The sequence below is a fragment of the Rhinatrema bivittatum genome, chromosome 2 (genome assembly GCF_901001135.1).
Source record: "Rhinatrema bivittatum chromosome 2, aRhiBiv1.1, whole genome shotgun sequence".
Lineage (NCBI taxonomy): Eukaryota > Metazoa > Chordata > Amphibia > Gymnophiona > Rhinatrematidae > Rhinatrema > Rhinatrema bivittatum.
In genome coordinates this window covers 123,522,644-123,537,384 of record NC_042616.1, presented here as the reverse complement: position 1 = coordinate 123,537,384, position 14,741 = coordinate 123,522,644, and the positions used below count along the sequence as shown (strand labels likewise).

Sequence of the window (14,741 nt, the reverse complement as noted above, 5' to 3'; positions counted from 1 at the left end):
TCTAATAGGAGAAAAATCTACACTTCGTGTAGGGGGACACCTCAACATGTCTTAAAAGTATTTTTTAAAGATTCAGTTCTTTCGAATAAGAGGTAAAACTTGATGAAATTATAAGGCCTTATATTTTTTTTACACATCTCTACCTTTCTACATATTAAATCTGACATATAGAGAACAGCATGGTACAGCCGTCCTGCACAGTTTCAGAGAGATCTTGCAAAGAATCAGTGCCAATGGAGTCATGCTATAGTTTGCCAACTCCACTCAGCAAGCAGGTTGGCTCCAGATCAAGAGGTAGGATAGCAGATAAGGAGGTTGCAGATTTTAAGATCCCTCATCAAATTTGTGAGAGATGAACATCAGAAAGTACTCAGAGCTCCCCTTCGCCTTGGAGAGATGCCGTTCCTCAGAGTCCACCACTGCTCAGTAGGTTCCATGCTCATGAACAATCAGCTCCAAGAGCCAGGGATTCTGGCAGCAGCAGGTCATGATATGTGTCTGTATGCAAAGGCAGACTGTCATCCATAAGACCGGTAACTCTTCCCAACCTAGACCTCAGCTCTTGGGTCCCCTCCCCCCCCCACCTTTTTTTCTCCATATTTCTATAGTTGGACGTTGCTAACCTCCATACTATTTTCTTTCTTTCTTTCTCATTTCTTATATACCATTCATCAGATGCCAGATCTGGCCAGAGCGGTTTACAATAAAATACAATCAAATGCAATCAATGTATACATATTCATAAACTAATAAACTAATAATCATGCTCTCCCCTTGCATGGTTGTACTCCGCAGCATCCTTTGGTGGAACCTGTGCATCCTGACAGAGAAGCAAGGTACGGCTTCAAGAAATATAGTGTGATGGGGGTGCCCATTTTGCCCCTTAAAAGGTAGCTCTGACCCTTCAAATATATCTGGTGAAATGAACCCCAAAGACTATAAAATCCGCACGTTGTGAGTTTTACCCATAAACCTGTGAACTAATAAGGAAAATTCTATAGCAATACCTAAGAACGAGAGAAAAACTAAAGTGCACTAACTATAGAGCCCCAACTGTTGATTTTTCTTGAAATGAATCTAATCTTCTATTGGGACCCTCTTCATCCATATATATGTAGAGAATGTCTACTAAAGAAGCCTTATTTATTTATTTATTTTTACCAAAGGAATATACCAATCTATTAAGTGGGGAGAGAAAAGAGTAGGTTTAGTAGGTTTATAGTTCCACCATGTGGGAGACTGAAATGATGGAGTTTTTGCCTATCCAAGGTGCCATTTTGAGGCATGGATTAAGAGTTACTTTTTAGAGGAAGCATGCTACTCTGCTTGCTCCTTTGTTTGTTTTGGGTTTCTTGGAAAAAAAATCCCCACCTTGGATATGAAATAGAAGTCAAGATTCCATTTGCCCTCTTAGAGAATCCAGCCGTTATCCCATCTTTCCTCATTTTGGGTTATTTTTGGAAAATGATTTTATTTTTACCATTCATTTGAGTTCCCTTTGGGACCCAGGCACTCAGAAAATATAATCCTCAAATGAGAGTAAAAGTTTCTCATTCGAAGAGACTCAATAACCTTCCAGAGGTTACTGAAGGAACGAGTCCTCATTTATTCCTTAGAGGGGGAGAAGGTGGATTTGGAGAAGAACAGTGGCATTCACCCAATGTTAACCACCATGTTATCGCCTAGATAGTGAAAAGAAGAAAGGAGAGATGCCTTTCAGATATCAACAAGGACAGTGAGGAGCTTAGACTTGGAAGTCTATTCATCTGGATAAGGGTATGCTTTATGGGACTTAAAAGTGTACTGTCTAAACTAAATTACAGAAACCTGAATCCTGAAATTGTGAGGGAGCTCCAAAACTACCTTTATAATTGGCCAAGGGGCAGGAATGTATTAAAAGATGCATTAAGCAATACAAAAATCAAGGATTTATTGAAAAACTAAACCTATAAATGGATTAGAATGCATGAGGAGATGTGAATAATTATTTTCACTATTCCATCATGAAGTGTCAGTGAAGTTAAGTGGGAAACCACAGTCAGCTTCCAGCATAATTATTAATGCTATATTCAAAGACTGTCTTAACCATTCTCAGGGCCTTGAAAAGAAGTCTTTTCCCCTGACAGGGAATCCTGGAACTTTGAGAGGGATTTAAGAATTGTATGTGAAGTTGAATGCCTTAAGCCTGTTGAAATTAAAGTTGACCCTGGGGCTCCTTAGGGAGGTTTTTATGCCAGAGGTTACATATATAATGCCCTTGGTGGTGCCAGTCTGTCAGCAACTGGTGGGGGGGCATGTTTTCCCTCCCTAACCACTGCAGGATGCCCACTCTCATCCCGTGGATCTCTTCTCGGCCCAGCCCTTACCAAATCATGGTTTGAATTTTTTTTTTTTTAAGTTCGAGGCTGGGTCCAAGTTCTGGCCCCCCCACCCCCGATCATCCACTGAGCCTGCTTCAATGAAAGCCCCTTTCCGCCCCCAGGAACAGCCCATGGACATTGTCCTCACTCCAGCCCTTACCAGGGGGCTTCCAGATGCAGGAGCCATCCCCTGGTACTCCTGCTCCTCTTCCCATTAGCAAAATGGTCGCTGGTCAATCCAAGGGCCAGCACGTTTTTGTTGTACAGCAGAATCAGGGCATTGGCAAAGCCTCAGGATGGGGACAGGAGCGATGGATCTTTGATGGGGTAAGAGCTGGGGTAGGGAGAAGTTGGGGGGGACGGACCTAGGGGGTCTTAAGGGGCTTGGTTGAATAGGGTTTGATGGGCAGGAGAAGGGGCTTCTTTCATTCCTTATATCTTTTACTTTCTCTTTTATTTTGAAATGGGGGCGGGGGGTGTTGTTTCTTTCCTTTTGGATTATGGGAGGGGGATTATGGGATAATGTGCACCTTTAGTGTTTGCTTTACTTTTGACTATGGGAAGAAGAGAAAGGGGGCCAGAGAAAGATTAAACAGCATTGGTACAGTGAATGTACATCCTTATTGTGTGCTGAATTGCTATTGTGTTGAAGTTGTATTAGGAAGTTTCTGTAACAGAAGATCCTGAAACTTTAGATTATTCCCCACCAATAAAAGAACTTGTGTTGTTACCAGTGACAACATCAAGGTGATCTCTCTAAAAACTGGCCTATCTGGAGAGAGGCTTACACATGGTCAGTGTTTTGGATTGGGGACGGTTTAGGAAAAAAGGTTGACCTCCAGGGTGTGGGAGTTGTAAATGGGTAGTTGCTATATGAGGACTGACCTTTGCTTTTCACAGATTTGTGTGCATACTACAATAAACTTGAATAGTACAAACCCTACAGGTCATGCTGCTGCAATTGAAAGCAGGAAAGTAGGAGTAGGAGGCAGAGTTATATTGTAGACTGGGGACTAGTTAAAAGGCCAGAAGCAGAGGGTAGGACTAATTGGTCAGTTTTCCAAATGGAGATTGGTGATAGTCCAAGTGTCTATAATTACAAACTCTCCTGAGCTAAAAGATTCCAATTTATCCCTGTCAACTGAAAAGCAGAATGTAAATACAAACAAAAATCACACTTTGAAATGTTTGTATGCTAATGCCAGAAGTCTAAGAAGTAAGATGGGAGAATTAGAATGTATAGCAGTGAATGATGACATAGACTTAATTGGCATCTCAGAGACATGGTGGAAAGAAGATAACCAATGGGATACTGCTATACTGGGTACAAATTATATCACAATGACATAGAGGAGCATCTTGGAGGCGGGCGGGGTGGCGCTTTATATCTGGGATGGCATAGAGTCCAACAGGATAAAGATCCTGCATGAGACTAAATGCACAATTAATAAGCAATAGTAGCTTATGATCTATCTAATGTTTGGGTACTTGCCAGGTACTTATAGCCTGGATTGGCCATAGTTGGAAACAGGATACTAGGCTTGATGGACCCTTGGTGTGACCCAGTATGGCATATCTATGTTCTTATGTTCTTATTAGTGGAATATTATAGGGATCAGTACTGCAACCTGTGCTGTTTAACATATTTATAAATGATCTGGAAAAGGGAATGATGAGTGAGGTGATCAAATTTGCAGATGACACAAAATTATTCAAAGTTGTTAAAATAGCAGCAGACTGTGAGGAACTGCAGAAGGACCGTGTAATACCAGGAGACTGGAAAAGTACAAACTGATGCACATAAGGAAAAATAATCCCAACTACAGGTACATGATGCTGGGTTCTGTAGTGGGAATCACTACCCAGGAAAAAAACCTTGGAGTCCTTGTGAACAATACTTTCAAATCCTTTTCTCAGTGTGCAGCGGTGGTCAAACAAGCAAATAGAATGCTAGGAATGGAGAATAAAACAGAAAATATTATATTGCCTCTGTAATCAAGCCATGGTGCACCTCACTTTGAGTAGTGCAGAGAAAGATAAAAATGATAAAGAGGATGGAACATCTCTCCTTTGAAGAGAGGCTACGCAGGTTAGGGATCTTTAGTTTGGAAAAGAGACAGCTGAGAGGACATGATAAAAGTTTATAAAATCATTTATTGGGGTGAAATGGGTAAATAATACTAAAACAAGGGGATACTCTGTGAAACTAACAACCAGCAGATTCAAAACAGATCATAGAAAGTATTTTTTTTCACTCAGCACTCTATCATAGAGTAGTATAGAGGGGTTTGAAAAGAGGTTATGATAAGTTCTTGGTGGAAAAGTCCATAACACATTATTAGTCAGGTAGAATAAAATAAAACTATTGCTATCCCTGGGAGTGAGTAACAGCATTTAGATCCACTATGGGATCTTCCAGGTACAAGTGTCCTGGATTGGACACTTGTACCTGTACTGTTGGAGATGATGCTGGCCCTCAATGTACTTTGGTCTGACCCAGCATGGCAGTTCTTATGTTCTATGTTCTTAAGTTATGGATGTGATGGATGTGAGGAACTTGAGGCCATGAGTATAGTATGATGATAATTCCACCACGCCAGGAGAAGTGCAGCAGTGGAGAGACTTTTGTTTCCTATGCTTTCACAGAAAAGTAACATACAGGATTAATGGTACCGTTTATACCATTTGCAAATGAAATTGTGAGAATTTTTTTTAATTGAAATATGTTGCAATCTGTTGCAGTTACTGAGGTGCTGTCGCTTTAAAAGCAGTACTAAAATGTGACTTTTTCAGATGCTATTTCAATGAATCAGAAAAGGCGCAGAATAGCTCCCATGATTTTCCATGGGGGGGGGGGGGCGGGGGAGTGAACACGTAAAATTATGAGAAAGTGGTCCAATGTGCAAGAAAAATTACCTGGGTACCATTACCTTGATCCTCCGCAGCACTTAGATGGATAAGTGTGCCGCTGAATAGACCCAGCTAAATAATATCTGAGTAACTTTAGGGCTAGTATTTTGCTGACCAAATTTCCCTAGTTAATAGAGATGTGAATCGTGTCCTCGATCGTCTTAACGATCGATTTCGGCTGGGAGGGGGAGGGAATCGTATTGTTGCCGTTTGGGTGTTTAAAGTATGTGAAAATCGTGAAAATCGTGAGCCGGCACACTAAAACCCCCTAAAACCCACCCCCGACCCTTTAAATTAAATCCCCCACCCTCCCGAACCCCCCCCCAAATGCCTTAAATTACCTGGGGGTCCAGCGGCAGTCCGGAACGGCAGCGGTCCGGAACAGCCTCCTGAAATTGAATCGTGTTGTCTTCAGCCGGCGCCATTTTTCAAAATGGTGGCGCAAAATGGCGGCGGCCATAGACCAACCCAATTCGACTGCAGGAGGTCGTTCCGGACCCCCGCTGGACTTTTGGCAAGTCTTGTGGGGGTCAGGAGGCCCCCCCAAGCTGGCCAAAAGTCCCTGGGGTCCAGCGGGGGTCCGGAAAACGATCTCCTGCCGCGAATCGTTTTCCGTACGGAAAATGGCGCCGGCAGGAGATCGACTGCAGGAGGTCGTTCAGCCAGGGTTCCGGACCCCCACTGAATGACCTCCTGCAGTCGATCTCCTGCCGGCGCCATTTTCCGTACGGAAAACGATTCGCGGCAGGAGATCGTTTTCCGGACCCCCGCTGGACCCCCAGGGACTTTTGGCCAGCTTGGGGGGGGGCCTCCTGACCCCCACAAGACTTGCCAAAAGTCCAGTGGGGGTCCGGAACGACCTCCTGCAGTCGAATCGTGTTGGTCTATGGCCTCCGCCATTTTGAAAAATGGCGCCGGCTGAAGACAACACGATTCAATTGCAGGAGGCCGTTCCGGACCGCTGCCGTTCCGGACCACCGCTGGACCCCCAGGTAATTTAAGGCATTTGGGGGGGTTCAATTTAAAGGGTCGGGGGTGGGTTTTAGGGGGTTTTAGTGTGCCGGTTTTCCTGCCCTCCCCCTTCCCCCGATTTACGATTTTTTGACAATAAATCGGGGGAATTGGTATTGTATCGTGGCCCTAACGATTTTTGACGATTTAAAATATATCGGACGATATTTTAAATCGTCAAAAAACGATTCACATCCCTACTAGTTAACTTCAGTTGGGTAGTGCTAAATATCAGTGCTCACTGACTACAGTTTAGCTCCATCTCCGGGGCACCTCCATTACCATCTCTTTCTATCCAGGTAAATTTTGTGTGGATAAACAAATTATCCGGGCAAAATGTAGCCAGTTAGCATGGGGGGTGGGGGGGGGGGGGTGTGGAATTCTGAAATCCCAGTTTCTGTCTGGGTGACTTCAAAAGTTACCCAGACAAAGCCTTTGAATATTGACCTCTACATTTTTCTTCCCACCAGAAATAATGGGAGCTATGCAGACAAGAGGAATGATGGATGGATTTACTTCTGCTCTGAGCTAGGTTAGAGACAGTCAGGCTAGGGAGCTCGGGACTGCAAGGAAAAGTTGTATTTCTATATGGGGTAAACAAACAGTTCTGGTGTGAATGGAGGCAGAAATAAATATAAGGAGGATCTGCCTCCGGTTCACTTTAAATATCTTTATTTGGGTTCTTGAAGATAACGTTTTGAGAGTTTGAAAAAAACATTGATCAAATGTAGCTTTTCATGACAGTTGGTATTTTGGAAAATCAGACGTTTGGAAGCTACGTGCCTTTTGGGAGTCCAAAGCAGTCAGTGGCGAATTGACCATCAAGCATTTTTTTTTATTATAAATACAAAATGGTAGATCCCCTTTATTGCATCAGGCCCACTTGCATATAACATGATTTGGTTATTGCTTGCTTTTATTTTACATGTGCATGAAGATGCTTAGGCTTGCTTCATAAGCTATTTACGGAAAATGTCATAATGCCTCCGTATCGCTCCATGGTGAGACCGCACCTTGAATACTGTGTACAATTCTCACCACATCTCAAAAAGATATAATTGCGATGGAGAAGGTACAGAGAAGGCAACCATAATGATAAAGGGGATGGAAAAGCTCCTTTATGAGGAAAGGCTAAAGAGGTTAGGGCTGTTCAGCTTGGAGAAGAGACGGCTGAGGAGGGATATGATAGAGGTCTTTACAATCATGAGAGGTCTAGCACGGTTAAATGTGAATTGGTTATTTACTCTTTTGGATAATTGAAGGAGTAGGAGGCACTGCATGAAGTTAGCAAGTAGCTCATTTAAAACTAATGGGAGAAAATTATTTTTTCACTCAACGCACAATTAAGCTCTGAAATTTGTTGCCAGATGATGTGGTTAGTGCATAAGTTCATGGAGGAGAAATCCATTAACTACTATTAATCAAGTTGCCTTAGAAATAGAAAATAGCCACTGCTATTACTAGCAACAGTAACATGGGTAGATTTAGTTTTTGGGTACTTGCCAGTACTTGTAGCCTGGTTTGGCCACTGTTGGAAACAGGATGCTGGGCTTGATGGACCCTTGGTCTGACCCAGTATGGCAATTTCTTATATTCTTACTTATTTTACCTGATAAAATAATGTATATTTTTCAAAATAATAATTCTTTGTGAAAAATGTGGATATATCAAGTGTAATTTTTAAAAACAATTTTCATTGCTAAAACAGTGCTTTTCCCATGCAATGGACTTTTAGAAAATTGCCAGCCCTGTGTGCGGGTAACTTTCTTGCCTAGTGCCACTGCATGCGTACCTCTCCCTGCAATGGGAAAAGGTGTTCCTGGGGAGAGGGGCTTACTCTTATGCACATACTTTTGAGTTTTCAAAAGCATGCACATGTCGGAGAAAACTGCCCATACAAATTAGCAGCTATAAATGTGTGCGGCTAGTTTTTCTGGGATAAATTTTCAAAGTGAAAATATGAACATACTTTCCTTTTGGTAACTAGTACAAAGTCCATGAGGGCAGTTAGACATTTACCCCCCTAATGAAAAAATACATCAGAGTGTATTATGAGATGTGCTATAGGAATCAAATACACTAAGAGGTTTTTTTTCAAAGACCTGGGGCCAGTTACTGTTTCTTCCACAGTCCCCTTTCCTCAGAGGTCATTGAGGGTGGATAAGGAGAGAGATGGTTATGAAACCTGGGGAGGTTGCCTCCCCTCCCTTCCATGTTTTCATCTCTTTTTCCCCCATTTCTTCATGCACTCAAGATCTTGCTGTGTGCAAGGATCACTCAACTTGTCATCCGCTGCCCTCTGACCTCCCAACCTGCCACTAGTCTCCCTTTCTTCCAGCCGAGGTCTGGCCGTTGACCCCTTCTTGCACTCAACCACGGCCCGATGAGTTAGACAGGGCCAATGCAATGTAGGACTAACATTATAGAAGGAGATGACGAGTGACATTGCTTTGAGAAGCAGATTGTCCTAGAAAATTGAAGTATATGACTACATTCTGCTGTTTATCCCTCTCCTCCCTCCTCCTCTTTTTCCTTACCTTCTCTCTCTCTCTCACCATTCACTTACATCATCATTTCCTGTTAAAGCAGTCAAAATGTTTCTCCCCCAAACAAACTGCTTGTGAATTTTATAGTATGTGCATTTAAGACCCGTGCACGGTTCCTGGCGCTCGCACACGGACGCGCCGATTTTATAACGTTCGTCTCTTATAAAATCCTCCGTCTGCACGCACATGTGCACCTGATTTTATAGCAGCGAGCGTATGGGGGGGGGGGGCAATTTGACATTATGCGCGCGGCAACGGATTAGGCCTTTTCACTGTTCCCTCCCAGTCCGCTCCAATAAAGGAGTGGACTGGGAGGGAACTTCCTAAACCACCTACCTAACCTGCTTCCCTTTTCCCCTATCCGCCCCAACCCCTAAATAACTTTTTTTCCCCTTTGTTTTAAAACTTACCTGCTCTCTGAAAAGTAGCAGGTTGTGCGCGCTGGTTGACTGTCGGTGTGTGCTTTAGCGAGACAGTGCCTAATGGCGCTGTCCCGGCCCACCCACGCCCTTCTCATGCCCTGCCCAGACCTCGCCCCAGCCCGCCCCTTTTTGCCAAACCTGTTCTTCTGCACATATGGGACAGATACGCGTATGGCCGCGGGCGTTTGAAAATCCCCACGCGCGTTTCTGCCCATTTCGGGTTTTAAAAATCCGGCCTTTGGTGTATAAAGTGTTTCTGCCATGTCTGCTAAAATTTTGTAGTGAATAAATTAGCGCATGATTAATTAAACATAATGATAACTTTAGCATACTTATTATGCATTCACCTCTATCTCATTATGCTGATTAGCATGCACCTAAATATTCGTTTACTCTCCATTTAGGATAGGAGGGTACTTTTCAAACAACCTGTACAGGAAAGTCAGGGAAAACATGCATAAGATACACCAGTTTTCAAAGCGGACTTATGAGCATTTGAAAATTATCCCAGCAAAACTACCCTGCACAAGTTACACCTGCTATTTAGTGCACACAAATTTTTCCTGAAAACTTATGCCCAGGTAGCGAATTCTGTGGAATCCAGCTAAAAGGATTGATCCATTTGTCACAGGGATTGTATTGCAGGTTTGTGTCTGAAATATAGTTTCACGCTCTTCATTTCCTGAAGTGCGACGATTAGCCCCACCCACCTGATGACGTAGTGTTCTCAGCTCCTCTCGCTAGACCCGCCCTGATGCCGGAGGTTCTGTGCACTGAAGGAGCACGACTAGGGAGCATCAACATTTTGGCTTATCGTGTCTCCTCTTGATGTTATGGTCAAGTTTACATTATTTTATCTTATCTTTTTCTGATTTATGAGTTATGTTTTGTTTTTCATTTACTCAATGTCCTATTCTTGTCAAATTCCTTTTAGTTTGGGGAAAAGCAAGTACTTAGCCAGTTTTCACACTGAAAATCTTTCTGCCTCGTAGACTACCCACTCTCCAGGAAATGATGCTTTCTTTTTCTTTTCAGAAGATGTATACTCACCAAGTTGCTTTTCCCTCTCTGCTTAGATGTGCTGTACTTAATGTGCCCTCCATTATTAATAGACCACCTTATATTATCTCTTGAACTCCATCTTTTATTTAAAACTGAAACTTGGTTAAAGCCTGGAGACTTATGCTGTCTAAAACAATCCTGCCCTCCCAATTATAGCTTTCATCACAAAGATAGGCCTAAGCATAAGGAGGGAGGAGTAGTAATTATTTTTCTTAGTGCTTTTCCCATTAAGGAGTTTTCAATTAAGTTAAACTTGGCCACAGAATTCCTTTTTCTGCAATTGCACAAGGCTACCAAGTTCAATATATTACTAATTTATCAACCACCACCAGCAAATAGTTGGCAATTATAAGATTTAATTAATTGGTTAATGAATGTTCTTTGTGGAGTTCTCATTTCATCTTATAGGGAAATTTAAACTTAAATGCTAATGAGCTTGATAATGTCATGGAATCCTGTTTCTTCCAGTCATGTCAGATATATTCTTAACTCACTAGGTAAGCCTACCTATCCATAAAATTGGCCACACATTGGATCAAATTTTTTCCTCAGAAAGAATCAACCTCCAGATGGATTCCGTCAAATATGTTCCTTTTACTTGGACCGATCACTTCATGATTATTTATTATTTATTTATTTATTTAACATTTTTCTATACCGTCATTTGGTGGGAACCGTCACAACGGTTTACAATAAGGCACATAAAAATAAAGCTAACGTATCTTAGGTTACATGGGTGCCATTTAAGGGTCGGTAACATAGTTAGTAAATGAAATTAATTGGTAAGTATAATGAGTCATTTCCAATTTAGATTGTAACAGTTTAGGTTACTAGATTACCTTTATCATTGTACTTTCACCCTTTTGCTGAGGTTTAAAAGAATGAAACTTGATCTGATTAAAATTACACACATATTGATTTTGGTTATGTGTTTGTTGTTCAATTGCTTGTACCTGCTTTACCTTAAGTGCTATTCTCCTTTCTCTTTTTTGTACGCTAGTTTAAAGAGCCAGGTTTTTAGATTTTTTCTAAAGGTTTTGCTGTTGCTTTGTAGTCTCAACTCTGTGGGCATGGTGTTCCAAAGTTTGGGTCCTGCCAAGGATAGAGCTCTTTCTCTTACTTGTGTGAGTCTAGCTGTTTTGACTGATGGAATTGTGAGGAGTGCTTTGTTGGCTGATCTCAGGTTCCTATTTGGGACTTGTACATGAAGGGCTGTGTTCAGCCAGTCTGCTTTTTCATTGTGTATTAATTTATGTATGGTGCATAGAGTTTTGTACTGAATTCTTTGTTCAATGGGTAGCCAGTGTAATTCTGCCAGGGTTTCTGTGATGTGGTCTCTTTTGCTTTTGCCGGTTAAGATTCTAGCAGCTGTGTTTTGTAATATCTGTAGTGGTCTTAGTGACGTGTATGGTAGGCCTAGCATGTGTTTTGTAATATCTGATGTGGTCTTAGTGACGTGTATGGTAGGCCTAGCATATTTTTTCTTTGTCCCAGGTGGTTTTATATACACCACCTAAGATCAAAATCCCTGTAAAAAAGGACTAAAGATCTTGATCTTGACAAATTAGTACAGGCTACTGAATTCTCACCAAAATTCCCTGCCCTTCCTCTGGAGGAGAAAATCTGAGACTGGAATCGTAATTTGAGGAAGGCTTTCAATCAGGTAGCCCCTGTTGGTTACTGCACTCATAAGGACAGTGACAACTCACTATGATATCACTCAGGCCTGAGAACTCTAAAAAAGGTAAATATGTCACCTTGAAAAGAAATGGAGGAAAGTTAAGCTAAGTGAAGATGAATCAGGCATCATTCATTGCCAGTAAAGCAGACAAAAAGGAACTATTATAAAAATATTCTTGCCAAGACTAGCAATAGGCCAAGCAGCTTTTCGGTGTAATATCTCATATTTCAGGATTTCAATCTGAACATTGTTCTTCCTCTGGTATACTCACTGCAGAAAGTTTTATACATGGTTTTGATTCTAAGATTTGTGAAATTAGAACAGAGTTTCTGTTCCATTTAAGCCCAGTGTGCCAGGACTATGTCTATCACGGACCCCATAATAGATATATCTTATGCCTCAGACATCACATCGACATCGAGGGACCTTGGAAGTAGCATTATCAGGATTGGGAGACCCATTGGTTACCTCAGTGCCAGTAGCCATCAGGAAACTCAGAGACAAACCATCAACTGGCTCTTCACATTCAAAGAAGGCATGTGTCTTTGACACCAGCATCAAGGAGTTCCAATGCCAAGCATCAAAGGAAGCTGAAGAAGCATTGGCATTGCTCTCCATTGATGCCCTATATGGGAACGGGAATGGTCTGGTGTCTTCCAAGAGCCCCCTGAAGCTGACCATGCCGGTGCCAGGTACGATGCCAATTCCTGAAGAGGGATTGGGGTCGATGCCTGCTGCCATCTTGGGGATCTCTGGTTCCTCAAGGGAATAAGCTTCCCCAGGCAAGGATGAGACCAGAAACAAAATGCTGGACATCCTTCAGTTCATGGAAACCTTTAGGAAGTCATGACAGTCCTAATACATAAAATCCTTCAGGAGGTACAGAGAAGGATTTGGGAGATCCCCCTCTCTGTGGCTCCCATTAACAAGAAAACAGATACAATTTATCTCATCAAGAAGGATCCTGGATTCCACAAGAGACAGCTGCCACACTAATCTATGGTGGTCAAATGTGCTCTCGAGAAGACCAAGTAGGGTCAGTGCAAGAGTATTTGGCACCCTAGGCAAACCTTTTGGTCATGCACCCCCTTTCCAACTTACCTAATGGTGGCAGCTACAGCACAGCACTCCATCCTAATGGTGGCAGTGGCTCTAGCACAGTGCTCCTTTCTTTAGCAGAATTAGATCTGGAACAGCGCCCTTCTATGACTCACACTAGCAATATTTTCTCACACCTCATATTTTGGCACTCTAGTGACTGCCTAGTTTGCCTAATGGAAGTACTGGCCCTGAGGCCAAGAGGACTAGGACTCATTCCTCAGTACTTCAGGGAAGGAGTCCAGACCCTTGAACATTTTGAGAGGAAAGTTTTCCAGCGGCTATAGTCAATACTCACATAGCCTCCTACTAGGTCTTCATGGGCTAATACATGTGGGACCTGCTGAAGCAAATGCAGAGGGTGGTTGAGCAGCTTCCTCAAAAGCAGCAAGATGCCCTCCAGTCGCTGGTGGACAAGGACACACATAGCATCGGCTATGCTGCTGAATATCCCCGAATAAATAGCTAATTAGCTGGATAAGTCTTATCCGGCTAACTTTAGACCTGCTATTGAACAGGTCTGACTTATCCTGTTAACATAGCTGGATAAGTTTGAATATCGCTTACTTATCTAGCTATGTTAACCGGATAAGTAGCTCCTTCCTGAAATTCCCATTTTCCGCCTACAACTTAGCCGGATAAACGCAGCCAGATATTTAGTCACTGCCACTTAGCCGGATAAGTACTTACTTATCAGTACTTACTTATGCGGCTAAGTGGCCAGAATTTTGACCTCTATGAATAGAAATGTTTTCATTAGTGTCCATTGTTGATTACAGTTTAGCTCACTTCATCATTATTGTGAAGTGTTTGTAGGATGCCATCTCAAATAGGGACCTCTGTGGTTTTTAAAACTTATATACTACCCTTTTGTTGGTCATATCCTTCAAAGACTACCAGTTTCCCCTGGATTAACAGATACTAGAATAAACTACTACAATTGTATTTAATTATCCCATAATGTTTGATAATATTAGTTACTTGACATCCTCTCCTAGATAAGTGTTTGGGTCTTAAACATTTAGGATTGTTTGACTATTGTAAAGATGAATTTTTGTTATCATCATGGTTTTCTGAACTCTTCAGGGACTTTGGATCACACATTATGGACTAACAAGTCAATCTTTCTCCAAACTCAAATTCTTGTACTTGAAAGTTTAGTCTTCTGATGAGTACCTTCTCTGTGAGATGTGAACCTGGATCATAAGATACTTAGCAATAAACTGTTTCACTAACCTGTCTTGAAAACTTCATAGCGGATGGAGAATCCTGCTCCATGAGTTTCATAATCAGAGACGAATCTGATAAAAAAATATTGTCCTGTGGACACCAGAGGAGAAGGAGCAATCTTTCCACAGTATTTTCCTGCCAACCGTCCATGTACATTGTTCCCATCAATCACTTCCACGTAATCGTACCTGGTGGATAAATAGAAAGAAAAGCAAGAATTAGCTTTCAGGGAAGAAGCTCTTCTGATTTGATTATTTCAGAAGCCAGCAGCATAGTTGCGATTACAGAGCTGCAGTGAAGCCCGCTTAAACAAATTATCGTTAGGGGTTTAAAACCTGCATTTCTCATGCACCAGACTAACAAGTACCAGAAATACAATAAAGATCCTTTTAGAGGGATAGATGTTAAAAAAATAAAGCTG

The 14,741-nt window shown here is 42.1% G+C and overlaps 1 protein-coding gene across 1 annotated transcript in view; it reads right to left on the bottom strand.

Moving 5' to 3' along the window:
• The window catches only part of NRP1 (neuropilin 1), a 487,056-nt gene that overhangs the window by 215,994 nt on the left and 256,321 nt on the right, over positions 1-14,741 (bottom strand). Inside the window, 2 exon segments of the mRNA XM_029587037.1 lie at positions 14,327-14,508; positions 14,688-14,706. Coding sequence (XP_029442897.1) covers positions 14,327-14,508; positions 14,688-14,706 — 201 coding nt within the window.